At 42.7% G+C, this 14,807-nt stretch overlaps 2 protein-coding genes across 2 annotated transcripts in view; one reads left to right on the top strand and one right to left on the bottom strand.

Moving 5' to 3' along the window:
• Positions 1-14,807, bottom strand: part of LOC122971137 (microfibril-associated glycoprotein 4-like) — a 750,976-nt gene that overhangs the window by 585,710 nt on the left and 150,459 nt on the right. The gene's annotated exons all lie outside the window — the stretch shown is intronic.
• Positions 534-14,283, top strand: LOC122971756 (deleted in malignant brain tumors 1 protein-like). Its single transcript, XM_044338496.1, has 8 exons — positions 534-675; positions 1,648-1,651; positions 4,752-4,849; positions 5,826-6,134; positions 8,892-9,173; positions 12,616-12,945; positions 13,580-13,704; positions 13,823-14,283. Exons 1-8 carry the CDS (start codon positions 534-536, stop codon positions 13,940-13,942), a joined length of 1,410 nt encoding a protein of 469 aa, XP_044194431.1. The 3' UTR covers positions 13,943-14,283.

Raw genomic sequence — 14,807 nt, 5'->3', positions numbered from 1 at the left:
CTGATAAACTCAAATGAACTTTGTGAGATTGACTCTTCAAAGGCTGAAGGAGTGAGTCAGATTACCCAGCGTGCATTGGGGGTTCTCATCATTTCCGCTATGACAGTATTTAAAACAGATGTTTTCTGTCCTTAAACAGTTATATTTTGGAAAGGATTTAGAAAGAACATCCAGATAATCAGTCATCATGTCAAAATTCAATTTTGGCCTCGCTGTGGAGTTTACTTTATGCAATTACGTCACTAGAATGTTACAATTCCCATAATTTGCATTTAGAGTTACGCATGTTACTGAATGATGCTGTTTTACACAACATTTTCACATTATAGTGATGTTAGGCCATGCAATAGTGATTGATAATGTTAATGTGTGTCAGTAGAAGAGATGGAGCTCCTCATTAGGTTGAGACTACTGACTGCCAGGACATGTGCGTTCCACTTACAACCCCCCCACCCCCCCCCACCCCCCCCCACCCCCCACCCCCCCACCCCCCCACCCCCCGCGCTCCTCCCTGCCCACTTTCCCTCTGTATGATGTACGCTGTTACATCAGACCGAGGGCTGAGGGGCAGTGAACGAGGGGAAGTGAGACTACTAATGAAACACAGCTACAGACAGACGGTCTACCTGGTCATGGATCACCTGCTGATGGTGTTGGTGTTGCTGTGGAGCTCAGGTAGGACTCTGCTTTAATGATGGATGTGTGAAAGGTTCAAAACTCCTTTGTAAAGATACTGAATTTAAGTCAAAATCCTGCATTCAAAACTTCACTGAACATAAACTTTATCAGTAAAAAGTAGTGAAGTATCTTCAGTTCAGTCCTGATAGTTTCACATCACTTCTTTTCACAGAGTTTAATGACTGATGTGTTTACATGTAAGCTGTAATAAGTTGAACTGTGATGACAAAAATGCATCCAGTCATCCAATTAAAAGTAGTTTGTTTCACTGAGTTTCTGGAAAAGCTGAGATCTAAAGATACAAGGTTTTCGCCTGACAACAGTGTTAAGTTTTGAATGTAAAATCTGTAAAGTAAGACGTAACTGCAGCCGTCGGATACTGTGATGATGTAATGATTTATGTTATGGGGGCTTTAGGTATGTCCCCAAAAGGAAGAAATACAAGTACTCGCACAGACACACACACACACACACACACACACACACACACACACACACACACACACACAAACATTCCTATGTCACCAACAGGGGACTACTGGTCATTTTGTAGAAATAAATAGAAACGGAGACTTTAAATAGCACAGTGGTTATGTGATGTCATCACACAGGATTTCTGGTTATTGAAGTCATTCTTAGCTGCTGTGTTGTATTAACTCTATATGAAACATGACTGTTGCACTAAAACAATTCTGGCTTATTTTCATAGTTTTGTTCATTATTTCTATCAGTAATAACAACATTGTACTCAACAAGTTAATATCTGAAATCTGTGAACATGGTGACATCACTAAAAAGACGTCCGAAAGGTCAGAAACACGAGCGATCAGACGATCAGACAGGAAACAAACCAACATGTTAGTTTTCCTTTAACTCTGTATGAAGCGTCTGTTGAGCTTGTGTTCATGTAGGCTGCATTAGAATAAGAGTTACAGCTGTGTGATTATGTTCTCTCATTCTTGTCTGCAGTCTTGTAAGTATGACTGAAACTTTAAATGTTTCAGCATTTAAACAAACAGTCTGACTCTATTAGAATAATAACACAGAGTTACAGAGAGAGGCTTTGATACTACTGGTAACTAAAAACACTGGTATTAGTATCATTTTCAAAATGCTGGTATTGATTTGAGATCTATGAGATCTTGTGACATTTTATCCACTTTTTAATGTGATTATCAAGTTGTTTAGAGGAATGGCTCTTAACTGGGATCTGAAGACCACCAGGGGTCCTTGTGAGGGCTGCAGGCTTCCCAGCAAAAGCACAAATAGATTAATATTATTTTTACAACACTAACTTCCGGGGAATGCATCTTCTTAGAGGATTCTTAAGGACAAAATCCTCTCAAACACGGGTCTGTGGTCTGTTGTGCATCTATGTTAGGTTGCCTGGTTTCTCAAAATCCCAACATTGCTGGATTTTTCTAGCTTTCATTTATGTCCATTGCTCATTTTTTGCTCCTGAATGTCTTGCAAATTTCTGCTTCTTTTATAAATTGAACAAATAAATAAATAAGTAGTAAATAGTTATAATAAAATGCACAGTTATAAAATTTTTTCATGATTAAACAAAGGTCATTTCAGTAGAGGCACTAGACATATGACAGTAGAATAGAAAGAATTTTGTTTTTGTAGGCAGAACATTTCACTGGCGTCATTAAGTTCTTTGAATATACAGTAGAGGCAAAACTCTGCTGCTGCACGACTGATGTTGCAATTGAACAACAAATTAGTTTTCACTAAAGGTCTTTGCTGGCAATAACATCACTGCGCTGGTTACCTGTCAAATACAGCAGTGAATCAAGGGTCTTTTATTTGTTTTTAGAGAGAGTCTCCAGGTTTCCAAGCCACAGAGCAAACACAGTCTGATGTGTTTTTAGCTCTGTTTTAATTGTCTGTAGCAAATTTGGTAAAACAAATGTAAAAGTCCGATTCTGGTCCACATATGTTGTAGTTCAATAATCTGTGTGTTTTCAGTGAGATGAACTCTGAACTGCTGCAAAGCCTCACAGTGTTTGTTCAGTTCACAGCTCTGTAAAAATATAAATATTAATTTTCTGATTTTCTCTGCAGGACTCCAGGCTGAAGATAAACACCAACCAACAGGTAAAAAGAGAGAATATATCTCATCTGGTCTGGGAACGCCTCTGATCCCCCAGGAGAAGCTGGAGGACGTTACCCGCACCTCCATCAGTGCTGCACAATGAATCCACTTTGGTTTATGAACAAATACCCTCAAAACTAATAACTAATAAAATATGCAAATGTTAGCATTAAAAAGTGAAAATAACATCATCACTGTCTGCTGTCATCATGTATTGTTAAATACAGGTGTGTTCAGGACCATCAGTGGTTGAAATATGGTGGTAATTTTCTATTTCATGTGCATTATTTATTCTCTCTCTCTTCATCAGACTACATGAATGACCATGTCTAATGAAATGTTTATTACCGTCACACAGACACAAAGCATTAGCAGGATGGCTCAGGTATTCACACTACAAGAGAAAGCAGGAGTAGTAGTAGTTTTGAGATATAAAGTAACGTATGTATATGATATTTAATCATTAACACACATTAACACAGTGTAAATAGACCAGTTCGCTGCTCTCTGTCGGCTCAGTATCAACATGATGATCAGATGTACTGACTTCAGAATAGTGATCAGTTTCATTTCTAATGAAACTCACTTTATTCTTTTACTGATGACTCTCTTGTTTCTGTTCAGAGCCTGTCAGGTTGGTGGGAGGAGCCAGTCGCTGTGCAGGTACACTGGAGGTGAAACAGGGAGAGTGGAGACCAGTGAGTGACGCTGACTGGACCCTGAAGGCAGCAGCTGCAGTTTGCAGAGATCTGGACTGTGGCTCTGCTGTTTCAACAGGAAGCATGAATGAGACCTCAGAGAGATCTGTTTGGTGGATCAATCCTGACTGTGTTCAGTCTGGATCTGCACTGAGTGACTGTGTATCATCAAATTTCTCTTCCTACATTGTGGAGCTTACCTGCTCAGGTAAGTCTATCAGTGACATCATCTATGACTAATATTTTTCCTTCCTCTGTCACAGTGATAGTCGTGGTTTCCATCAGAATTAACTGTAAACTTATCCAGGATGACGGCATCCTAAAGGGTAGAGAAGTTAGTTTGTTCTTGGAGGCTCATTGCTTCAAACTCAGTCACATCCACCTTACAAGCAACAATTACATACATACAGTTCGCTGTACTGTGAGCTGAGGTCTGATAGCATGAGCTGCTACTACTGAAAGCAATAATCCGACAGAGGAAAACAGGAGGAGTCTAATTCAGATTAGCTGTAGCTTCATCCATTATTCTACTGTGAACAGAGTTATGAGGGGGCGTGACTACCTTATAACAGAGAGACGCCTCCTTTTAAAGTTGTACATATTTATTTCTGGTATCATGCATTGCTGTCCACCACAGTGTCGTTCTTCATGTTACCACTAGATGGAGCCTGAGCAAGATATTTTCAAATCCTACAAATAGCTTGAAATATTTTCTGTACATAAAGACTTGAGTCAGGGTATGGATGTGCTCTCTCTTTTTTTTTTTTTTTTACCAATTGTTACTTTCAAATTCAGAAAATCATTCATTGGTATGAATGATATAGTTAAATATCCCCAAAACTAATGATGGTTCTCTCTCTCCAGACTCTGTCAGGCTGGTGAATGGGACTAGTCTGTGTTCAGGCAGACTGGAGGTGAAGTCTGAGCAGTCGTGGTCCTCAGTGTGTGAAGCTGTCTTTGACCAGCAGGATGCAGAGGTGGTCTGTAGGGAGCTCGGCTGTGGGGCTCCTTTAGTCCTCCAGGGGGCGCTCTATGGAGAAGTGGAGGCTCCAATGTGGACCAAAGAGCTCCAGTGTGGAGGCCATGAGTCTGCTCTCCTGGACTGTGGAAGATCAGACTCAGCTAGAAGCACCTGCTCACTTTGCAAAGCTGTTGGACTCACCTGCTCAGGTAGAAGAGGAGCTGCAGCTTTGATTTGGCTTCATTTCTGTTCTAATGAAACTCACTTTATTCTTTTACTGATGACTCTCTTGTTTCTGTTCAGAGCATGTCAGGTTGGTGGGAGGAGCCAGTCGCTGTGCAGGTACACTGGAGGTGAAACAGGGAGAGTGGAGACCAGTGAGTTACCATGACTGGACCCTGAAGGCAGCAGCTGCAGTTTGCAGAGATCTGGACTGTGGCTCTGCTGTTTCAACAGGAAGCATGAATGAGACCTCAGAGAGATCTGTTTGGTGGATCAATCCTGACTGTGTTCAGTCTGGATTTGCACTGAGTGACTGTGTATCATCAAATTTCTCTTCCTACATTGTGGAGCTCACCTGCTCAGGTAAGTCTATCAGTGAAATCATCTATGACTAATATTTTTCCTTCCTGTGTCACAGTGATAGTCTTGGTTTCCATCAGAATTAACTGTAAATTTATCCAGGACGACGGCATCCTAAAGGGTAGAGAAGTTAGTTTGTTCCTGGAGGCTCATTCCTTCAGACTGAGACAACCTGCACTTTTAAACAACCTGCTGTGGTTCACCGACACAACCTGCAGCTCTCCTGAGCAGCTCAGTCACATCCACCTCACAAGCAACAGCTACATTACAAATGAAAACTTGTGTGGATGTCAGAGAGGCTGCTGTTTGTTGTCCGCCTGTTCTACAGAGGTGGAATCATCCACATCTCCATCTTCCTCATGGTTAACTTGCCATCAAACAGCTGAAATCCCAGACTGTACAACTCCTTGAAGCAGACTTCATTCTTCTGGCCAGCAACAGGATGTAATTCAAGTACAACAGGAGAAAAAGCTGCTTTATGAACTTCCTTTTGGTGCAAAGGCGCAAACAACAGTAAGAGCTGTTCTTCCTGTGACACATAGTCACAATGAGGTGACCCTCTTGCTCTGTGGGGAGAACTCCAACACAGTGTCATTCTTCATGTTACCACTAGATGGAGCCTGAACAAGACATTTTCAAATCCTACAAATAGCTTGAAATATTTTCTGTACATAAAGACTTGATTCAGGGTATGGATGCGCTCTCTCTTCTTTTTACCAATTGTTACTTTCAAATTCAGAAAATCATTCATTGGTATGAATGATATAGTTAAATATCCCTAAAACTAATGATGGTTCTCTCTCTCCAGACTCTGTCAGGCTGGTGAATGGGACTAGTCTGTGTTCAGGCAGACTGGAGGTGAAGTCTGAGCAGTCGTGGTCCTCAGTGTGTGAAGCTGACTTTGACCAGCAGGATGCAGAGGTGGTCTGTAGGGAGCTCGGCTGTGGGGCTCCTTCAGTCCTCCAGGGGGCGCTCTATGGAGAAGTGGAGGCTCCGATGTGGACCAAAGAGTTCCAGTGTGGAGGCCATGAGTCTGCTCTCCTGGACTGTGGAAGATCAGACTCAGCTAGAAGCACCTGCTCACCTGGCAAAGCTGTTGGACTCACCTGCTCAGGTAGAAGAGGAGCTGCAGCTTTGATTTGGCTTCATTTCTGTTCTAATGAAACTCACTTTATTCTTTTACTGATGACTCTCTTGTTTCTGTTCAGAGCCTGTCAGGTTGGTGGCAGAAGCCAGTCGCTGTGCAGGTACACTGGAGGTGAAACAGGGAGAGTGGAGACCAGTGAGTGACTCTGACTGGACCCTGAAGGCAGCAGCTGCCGCCTGCAGAGATCTCGACTGTGGCTCTGCTGTTTCAACAGGAAGCAGATATGAGCCCTCAGACAGATCCATATGGTGGATCAAACCTGACTGTCTTCATTCTGGATTTACACTGAGGGACTGTGCATTATCAAGTTCCTCTAAATCCATCGTGAAGCTCACCTGCTCAGGTAAGTCCATGAGTGACATCATCTGGATTTTCAGAGTTGAAAGATAAAGTTTGAAGACAGACACCTAGAAGTTTCTAATACTACGATTACATATACAAAACCTTGTTCTTAATCACACCTTTTTACATGATATAATATTCCATAATCCCTGTGGGTGGTGGGTCAACAAAGCTGATCCATGTTGCCTCTTCAGGCTGTGTCTGACCAGGCCCCGTGGGCCAAGGCCCGGCCACAAGGGGACTCCCCAGCCAGGCTCCAGGAGGGAACCTACTGAGATGTATTATATTTGTTATAGTATATAAGATGGTAAACAAAGATCAGTATTAAATATTAAATCTTCTCTCTCCAGACGCTGTCAGGCTGGTGGATGGGACTAGTCTGTGTTCACTACTTGTTTCTGTTGTGCCTGCAGTGTTGTATGAATGTCTTATTAACATGTTGATCAGCTGTTTTCTGTCTGATCTGAAGGCAGCTGAGGATGTTAATCTGTTTCCTCCTCTGCTCTCTGACTCCTCTGTATTACACATGAATGTAGGAGTTCTCTGTGTTGTGTGATCACCTCTCACTGATCAACGTTCATTTATATGAATAAACAAATGAGGAGAAAACAACATTCAGCTTCTCACAGAGGAAGAAGGATTCATCATCTCTCTGTGTTTACAGACCTGCTGGTTCAGCCAATCATCTCTGTGTCTTCTACCATGGACGGGGTCTCTGAGGCCCAGCAGCAGGGGTTTCAGGTGCGCCGGGGCACCAACTTCACCATCAGCTGCTCCGTCCTGCCTCAGTACCCAGGAGGCTCCTTCCAGCTCACCTTCACCTCCTCCAACACGGTACACATCTACACCCAGCCAGCTGTCAATCACTCTGCTGACTTCCTGTTTCCTGCTGCAGACCCCGCCCACCAAGGAAGCTACAGCTGTGATTATGGCGTCTATGTTTTTTATCATAAATTCTCCTCTAAGAGCCGTCTGCTGTCTCTCACTGTCACAGGTAAGCTGAAGCAGAGTGTGAAGCTCAGTGGAACTGAGACGTCACACTGACTTTGTTTCCATGTTTGTAAAACATGATAAAAAGTCATCAGGCAGCAGGACCGACCCAGCGACCTACAGAGAGCTGAGGCAGAATCTGATGAAGGAACTGTAAACTGTTTCCTTCCCGGCTTCTTTAATGTTATTGAACCATAACAACTGTGTTGTAGTGAAAAGTAAAAGACAGCAAACGAGTCAGTGAAGCCAGATAAGCACTATAATGATAATAAACAGGACTTTACATGATGAGCTGAATGTCATCAGGAGAACTCAGAGCTTCACCAGGATCACATTTGATTTAACTGCATGTAAAGATGTTGATTGTTAACAATCAGTTGAATCATTTCAACCAGACAGGAGCTTTAAGGAGACAATCAGCAGATTTTCAATTATCAACTGAACTGACGTTAAAAATACCTCAGGTTTAATATTTTAGTACCAGTTTCAATTCAGAACCAAGTTTCAGGGGGCATCCCTACCTCAGACCAGCATTAACAATTACAGTTCACTGTAGTCTGAGCTGAGGTCTGATAGCATGAGCTGCTACTACTGAAAGCAATAATCCGACAGAGGAAAACAGGAGGAGTCTAATTCAGATTAGCTGTAGCTTCATCCATTGTTCTCCTGTGAACAGAGTTATGAGGGGGCGTGACTACCTTATAACAGAGAGACGCCTCCTTTTAAAGTTGTACATATTTATTTCTGGTATCATGCATTGCCGTCCACCACAGTGTCATTCTTCATGTTACCACTAGATGGAGCCTGAGCAAGACATTTTCAAATCCTACAAATAGCTTGAAATATTTTCTGTACATAAAGACTTGAGTCAGGGTATGGATGCGCTCTCTCTTTTTTTTACCAATTGTTACTTTCAAATTCAGAAAATCATTAATTGGTATGAATGATATAGTTAAATATCCCCAAAACTAATGATGGTTCTCTCTCTCCAGACTCTGTCAGGCTGGTGAATGGGACTAGTCTGTGTTCAGGCAGACTGGAGGTGAAGTCTGAGCAGTCGTGGTCCTCAGTGTGTGAAGCTGTCTTTGACCAGCAGGATGCAGAGGTGGTCTGTAGGGAGCTCGGCTGTGGGGCTCCTTTAGTCCTCCAGGGGGCGCTCTATGGAGAAGTGGAGGCTCCGATGTGGACCAAAGAGTTCCAGTGTGGAGGCCATGAGTCTGCTCTCCTGGACTGTGGAAGATCAGACTCAGCTAGAAGCACCTGCTCACCTGGCAAAGCTGTTGGACTCACCTGCTCAGGTAGAAGAGGAGCTGCAGCTTTGATTTGGCTTCATTTCTGTTCTAATGAAACTCACTTTATTCTTTTACTGATGACTCTCTTGTTTCTGTTCAGAGCCTGTCAGGTTGGTGGGAGGAGCCAGTCGCTGTGCAGGTACACTGGAGGTGAAACATGGGGACTGGAGACCAGTGCATTACGCCGTCTGGACCCTAAAGGAAGCAGCTGTATTTTGTAGTGCTCTGCACTGTGGCTCTGCTATTTCAACGGAAAGGAGAAATGAGCCCTCACGCAGATATGTATGGTGGATTGATCATGACTGTGTTCATTCTGGATCTGCACTGAGGGACTGTTTATCATCAGAATCTTCTTCCTCCATTGTGGAGCTCACCTGCTCAGGTAATCAGTGACATCATCTATGACATTAATATTTTCCTTCCTCTCTCACAGTGATAGTCGGTGGTTGCCATTCGACTGAACTTTAAACTTATCCAAGACGACGGCATCCTAAAGAGTAGAGAAGTTAGCTTGTTCCTGGAGGCTCATTGCTTCAAACTGAGACAATCTGCAGCTTTCAGCAACCTGCTGTAGTTCACTCACACACCCTGCAGCTCTCCTGAGAGTTTAGAAGAGGCCAGGTTTCCTCTGATGAGGCACCACGCAGCAAGAATGATGAGCCTGTTTGGTTCCACAAACGTATGTGAGCAAACCTTTTCATTGATGACTCTGAACAAAAGCCAACTGAGAACCAATTTGACAGATAACCAGGCTTGGAATTAAGTCATTTTTAGGGCAAGGCCACTTTGGCCTTTGATAAATACAAATTTATTGGGGCATCACAGCCAAAATGTAGGACACCAAGGTCAAAAACCAATGGTGCAATAACAATAAGTAATAATTACATTGTATGAAGACAAAACAGTATACAATCAACAATTAGGAGTCAGCGTATTGAAAAACAGTACTGAGTTCATGAAAACTGTACAGTGCATGTTTGACTTTTCCACAAAATGCGGTCTGACTTTTAAAAAATGTAAATAATTAATTATATTAATTGTTATTGTTATATTTTAATGATAAAATAAAGTCTATAAATAGGCAAGGGTGATCAAAATTAATCTGAACAAGTTTTGAGACCCATGCAACTATTAGCATTTGAGTCTGAGATCATAGGAGCAACTGAAAAAGTAGCGACCCGTCAGATCTCACATCAAGTTATAAACTCTATGTACGTTCTCAGTTAGCTAACACTATGCAGCAACGGTTAACTGCTGAGAACATTTTTGACCGGTTATGCATGTCAGTCTATAGGCTAATTTGCATACAACTCCGCTAACAGCTTGTTCACAACATAAGATCTTTTTCACGGGTAAAATACCGGTGTAAAACCGTGTGTTGCATTATGGTTTATGGTTGTAGCATTAATGTTGCTAGGCTAGTTTGTAGTGAGTGTGTTAGAGTCAGTCAACCCTAAAGTGTTTCATTAGTCTAGTTTAACCTTCAAGAGTTTCTGAAGGAACGCGTTACCTGTTTTTCTGCCACAGTGGAAACAAATTCATGACGAGTGAAAACTTGTCCAAAGCCAAGCAAAGCAACACACATTAATACTTACACTGTACAGTGTTTAGCTGCCTGTGCTTATAACATAATGTTAACTGTTAGCTAATATTAGCGAGTGGGTTAGCTGTTTATGTTTACTTTGAAGTTAAACGTATATTTGTGGGAGTGGGAGAAATCTTGCGCTGCTGTTGATGTCCAGCGTGATGATGGAGACACTGGGAAACGTTTATTTGCTGCGTCACATGTAGTTTTAAATGAGGAAAGCCGCAACTTTCTTTTAAGGGCACTAGGGCCAGTTCAAAACAGGGCATGCCAAACTGGCCATGTGGGTATTACGGCCACCATTACGGTCACACTCCGGGCACATCCACGGCACTGGCCGTTTGGCCATGGTATAATTCCTGCCCTGAACTCTGTGATGTTCTTCGCATCTCAACAAGACTTGTTCCTGACCTGCCAGCTATTTTTCATACCAATGCACAACATCACTTCTCCCTTTGAGTGAACTACTGTTACCATCATTGGTGAGTTAGAACTGAATGACACATTATCATAGTATCAAAAGTGTCAAAAGTCTGTGTGAGAGTTTTCTTGCCTCGCAATGTGTGAAAGTGAGCTTGCAAACCTGCAACTGGATGCTCAGACTGAATTATGCGGGCAGAAACCTAAAAGTTCATAATACTAAGATTACAGGTACAAAACCTTGTTCTCAAGCACACCTTTTTACATGATATAATATTCCATAATCCCTGTGGGTGGTGGGTCCACAGAGCAGCTCCATGTTGCTTCTTTGGTCTGTGCCTGACCAGGCCCCATGGGCCAAGGCCCAGCTACAAGACTCCCCAGGAGGGGACCTCCTGAGATGTATTATATTTGTTATAGTATATAAGATGGTAAACAAATATCAGTTTTAAATTGTAAATCCTCTCTTTCCAGACTCTGTCAGGCTGGTGAATGGGACTAGTCTGTGTTCAGGCAGACTGGAGGTGAAGTCTGAGCAGTCGTGGTCCTCAGTGTGTGAAGCTGACTTTGACCAGCAGGATGCAGAGGTGGTCTGTAGGGAGCTCGGCTGTGGGGCTCCTTCAGTCCTCCAGGGGGCGCTCTATGGAGAAGTGGAGGCTCCGATGTGGACCAAAGAGTTCCAGTGTGGAGGCCATGAGTCTGCTCTCCTGGACTGTGGAAGATCAGACTCAGCTAGAAGCACCTGCTCACCTGGCAAAGCTGTTGGACTCACCTGCTCAGGTAGAAGAGGAGCTGCAGCTTTGATTTGGCTTCATTTCTGTTCTAATGAAACTCACTTTATTCTTTTACTGATGACTCTCTTGTTTCTGTTCAGAGCCTGTCAGGTTGGTGGCAGAAGCCAGTCGCTGTGCAGGTACACTGGAGGTGAAACAGGGAGAGTGGAGACCAGTGAGTGACTCTGACTGGACCCTGAAGGAAGCAGCTGCCGCCTGCAGAGATCTCGACTGTGGCTCTGCTGTTTCAACAGGAAGCAGATATGAGCCCTCAGACAGATCCATATGGTGGATCAAACCTGACTGTCTTCATTCTGGATTTACACTGAGGGACTGTGCATTATCAAGTTCCTCTAAATCCATCGTGAAGCTCACCTGCTCAGGTAAGTCCATGAGTGACATCATCTGGATTTTCAGAGTTGAAAGATAAAGTTTGAAGACAGACACCTAGAAGTTTCTAATACTACGATTACATATACAAAACCTTGTTCTTAATCACACCTTTTTACATGATATAATATTCCATAATCCCTGTGGGTGGTGGGTCCACAAAGCTGATCCATGTTGCCTCTTCAGGCTGTGTCTGACCAGGCCCCGTGGGCCAAGGCCCGGCCACAAGGGGACTCCCCAGCCAGGCTCCAGGAGGGAACCTACTGAGATGTATTATATTTGTTATAGTATATAAGATGGTAAACAAAGATCAGTATTAAATATTAAATCTTCTCTCTCCAGACGCTGTCAGGCTGGTGAATGGGACTAGTCTGTGTTCACTACTTGTTTCTGTTGTGCCTGCAGTGTTGTATGAATGTCTTATTAACATGTTGATCAGCTGTTTTCTGTCTGATCTGAAGGCAGCTGAGGATGTTAATGTGTTTCCTCCTCTGCTCTCTGACTCCTCTGTATTACACATGAATGTAGGAGTTCTCTGTGTTGTGTGATCACCTCTCACTGATCAACGTTCATTTATTTGAATAAACAAATGAGGAGAAAACAACATTCAGCTTCTCACAGAGGAAGAAGGATTCATCATCTCTCTGTGTTTACAGACCTGCTGGTTCAGCCAATCATCTCTGTGTCTTCTACCATGGACGGGGTCTCCGAGGCCCAGCAGCAGGGGTTTCAGGTGCGCCGGGGCTCCAACTTCACCATCAGCTGCTCCGTCCTGCCTCAGTACCCAGGAGGCTCCTTCCAGCTCACCTTCACCTCCTCCAACATGGCACACAACTACACCCAGCCAGCTGTCAATCACTCTGCTGACTTCCTGTTTCCTGCTGCAGACCCCGCCCACCAAGGAAACTACAGCTGTGTTTATGGCGTCTATGTTTTTTATCATAACTTCTCCTCTAAGAGCCGTCTGCTGTCTCTCACTGTCACAGGTGAGCTGAAGCAGAGTGTGAAGCTCAGTGGAACTGAGACGTCACACTGACTTTGTTTCCATGTTTGTAAAACATGATAAAAAGTCATCAGGCAGCAGGACCGACCCAGCGACCTACAGAGAGCTGAGGCAGAATCTGATGAAGGAACTGTAAACTGTTTCCTTCCCGGCTTCTTTAATGTTATTGAACCATAACAACTGTGTTGTAGTGAAAAGTAAAAGACAGCAAACGAGTCAGTGAAGCCAGATAAGCACTATAATGATAATAAACAGGACTTTACATGATGAGCTGAATGTCATCAGGAGAACTCAGAGCTTCACCAGGATCACATTTGATTTAACTGCATGTAAAGATGTTGATTGTTAACAATCAGTTGAATCATTTCAACCAGACAGGAGCTTTAAGGAGACAATCAGCAGACTTTCATTCATTCTTTCAAACCGGCTGTAAACACGAGTTGTTTTTGTCCAACATCATCAGCATACAGAGGAGATCAGATGAACTTATAATCAACAAGCTGCTTCACACTTCAGTGATTTTAGGAGATTTAACATCACTAAAGTTTCTGTTTGATGGGAGCTGTTGTTCTCATGATGTCATGTGATCTAATGTGATGACTGATCTGTCTCGTCAGATCCAACAGTTCATATCATCAGAGATCCAGATGAGACACATTCCAGAAAAGTTTTTATCATCACGCTGGTCGTCCTGCTGGTGACTCCGCTGTTGTTCATCACCGCCATCTATTTCATCCTGAAGGTACTGAACATGTTTGTTGTTTAGAGGACTGGTTGAAATGAAGCACTCAGCCTGTTTATATTGAACTGAAGAGAGGAGTGATGCAGTAACTTAGATCTGTGTTGTCATGTCTCTCCAGGCCAGCAGGGGGCAGAGGTCAGGCCCACAGGAGAACATTGGGCTGGATTCTTATAACCTCGGTGTTTCCAGAGCTGAAGGAGAGCCGGCTGAAGAGGAAGGAGCTCAGGGAGCAGAGTAGGACCTCCAAGGAGCCACAAACCCACTGAAGAAGAAAATCATCTTTGGTTTCATCTTTTCTCTCAGTCTCAGCCAGGTTTTTGCAGCCCAGTACGGCGAGGAACCAGCACCAACGCTGAGTGCCACAACAGGAAGTAGTGAGACCTTTATTAAGACCAGAAGAAGAAGAGCAGAGAGGAGATCTGATTGGACCATTTGTACCATAATTATCTGTATATAGTTATATTTTATCATTATTAACTTCTCTCTTTTTTTACTTAAAGTACTTAAAAATATTAATGAATCCAGAGTTTTATGGTCTCATCTGGAGAAATGTTGAGTCAACAAATCATTTAAAAATCCATCCAGTTGTTTGATAGTTTATATATTTTTCTTCACTGTATTTTATATACTATATACTACTAATTCAGCTGAAATGTGTTATTGCTTTTTATTTAAATATTTGCTTTTTGAGTTAATGAAACTGAATAAAAGAAAAAGTTATCGAGTGAAATCAAAGGTTTTATCTTTGTTTTGCTGTTTTCAAGAAAAAATTCGGATGTTTGACAGAATTTAAAGCACATGTGTTTCTGCTGAATGTTCATTTACTGTATGTGACAGTGTCATGCAAATAAATCAGTTTCTAATATATAAATAACACTTTTACACTTGGTTTCATTTTGAAAGTAAGACCCCCAAAAGGAATTAAGATTTTCATGATATTCTGGTCAGTTTAGTGCACCTCTCCCTCTCTACACTGAAAATCAAATTATACAATTATTTATTTGTGATAATAAATGAAAGACAAGAGTAACAAAAGTCATTGTGCCATTTCTGGTGTAAACACCAACCTTGTTGGGACCGGGCAGGGCTGGAGCACAGCAGAG

The sequence above is a fragment of the Thunnus albacares genome, chromosome 20 (genome assembly GCF_914725855.1).
Source record: "Thunnus albacares chromosome 20, fThuAlb1.1, whole genome shotgun sequence".
Taxonomy (NCBI): Eukaryota; Metazoa; Chordata; class Actinopteri; order Scombriformes; family Scombridae; genus Thunnus; species Thunnus albacares.
Note: the sequence above shows the minus strand (reverse complement) of the source record. Positions and strands in the feature narration are given on the sequence as shown.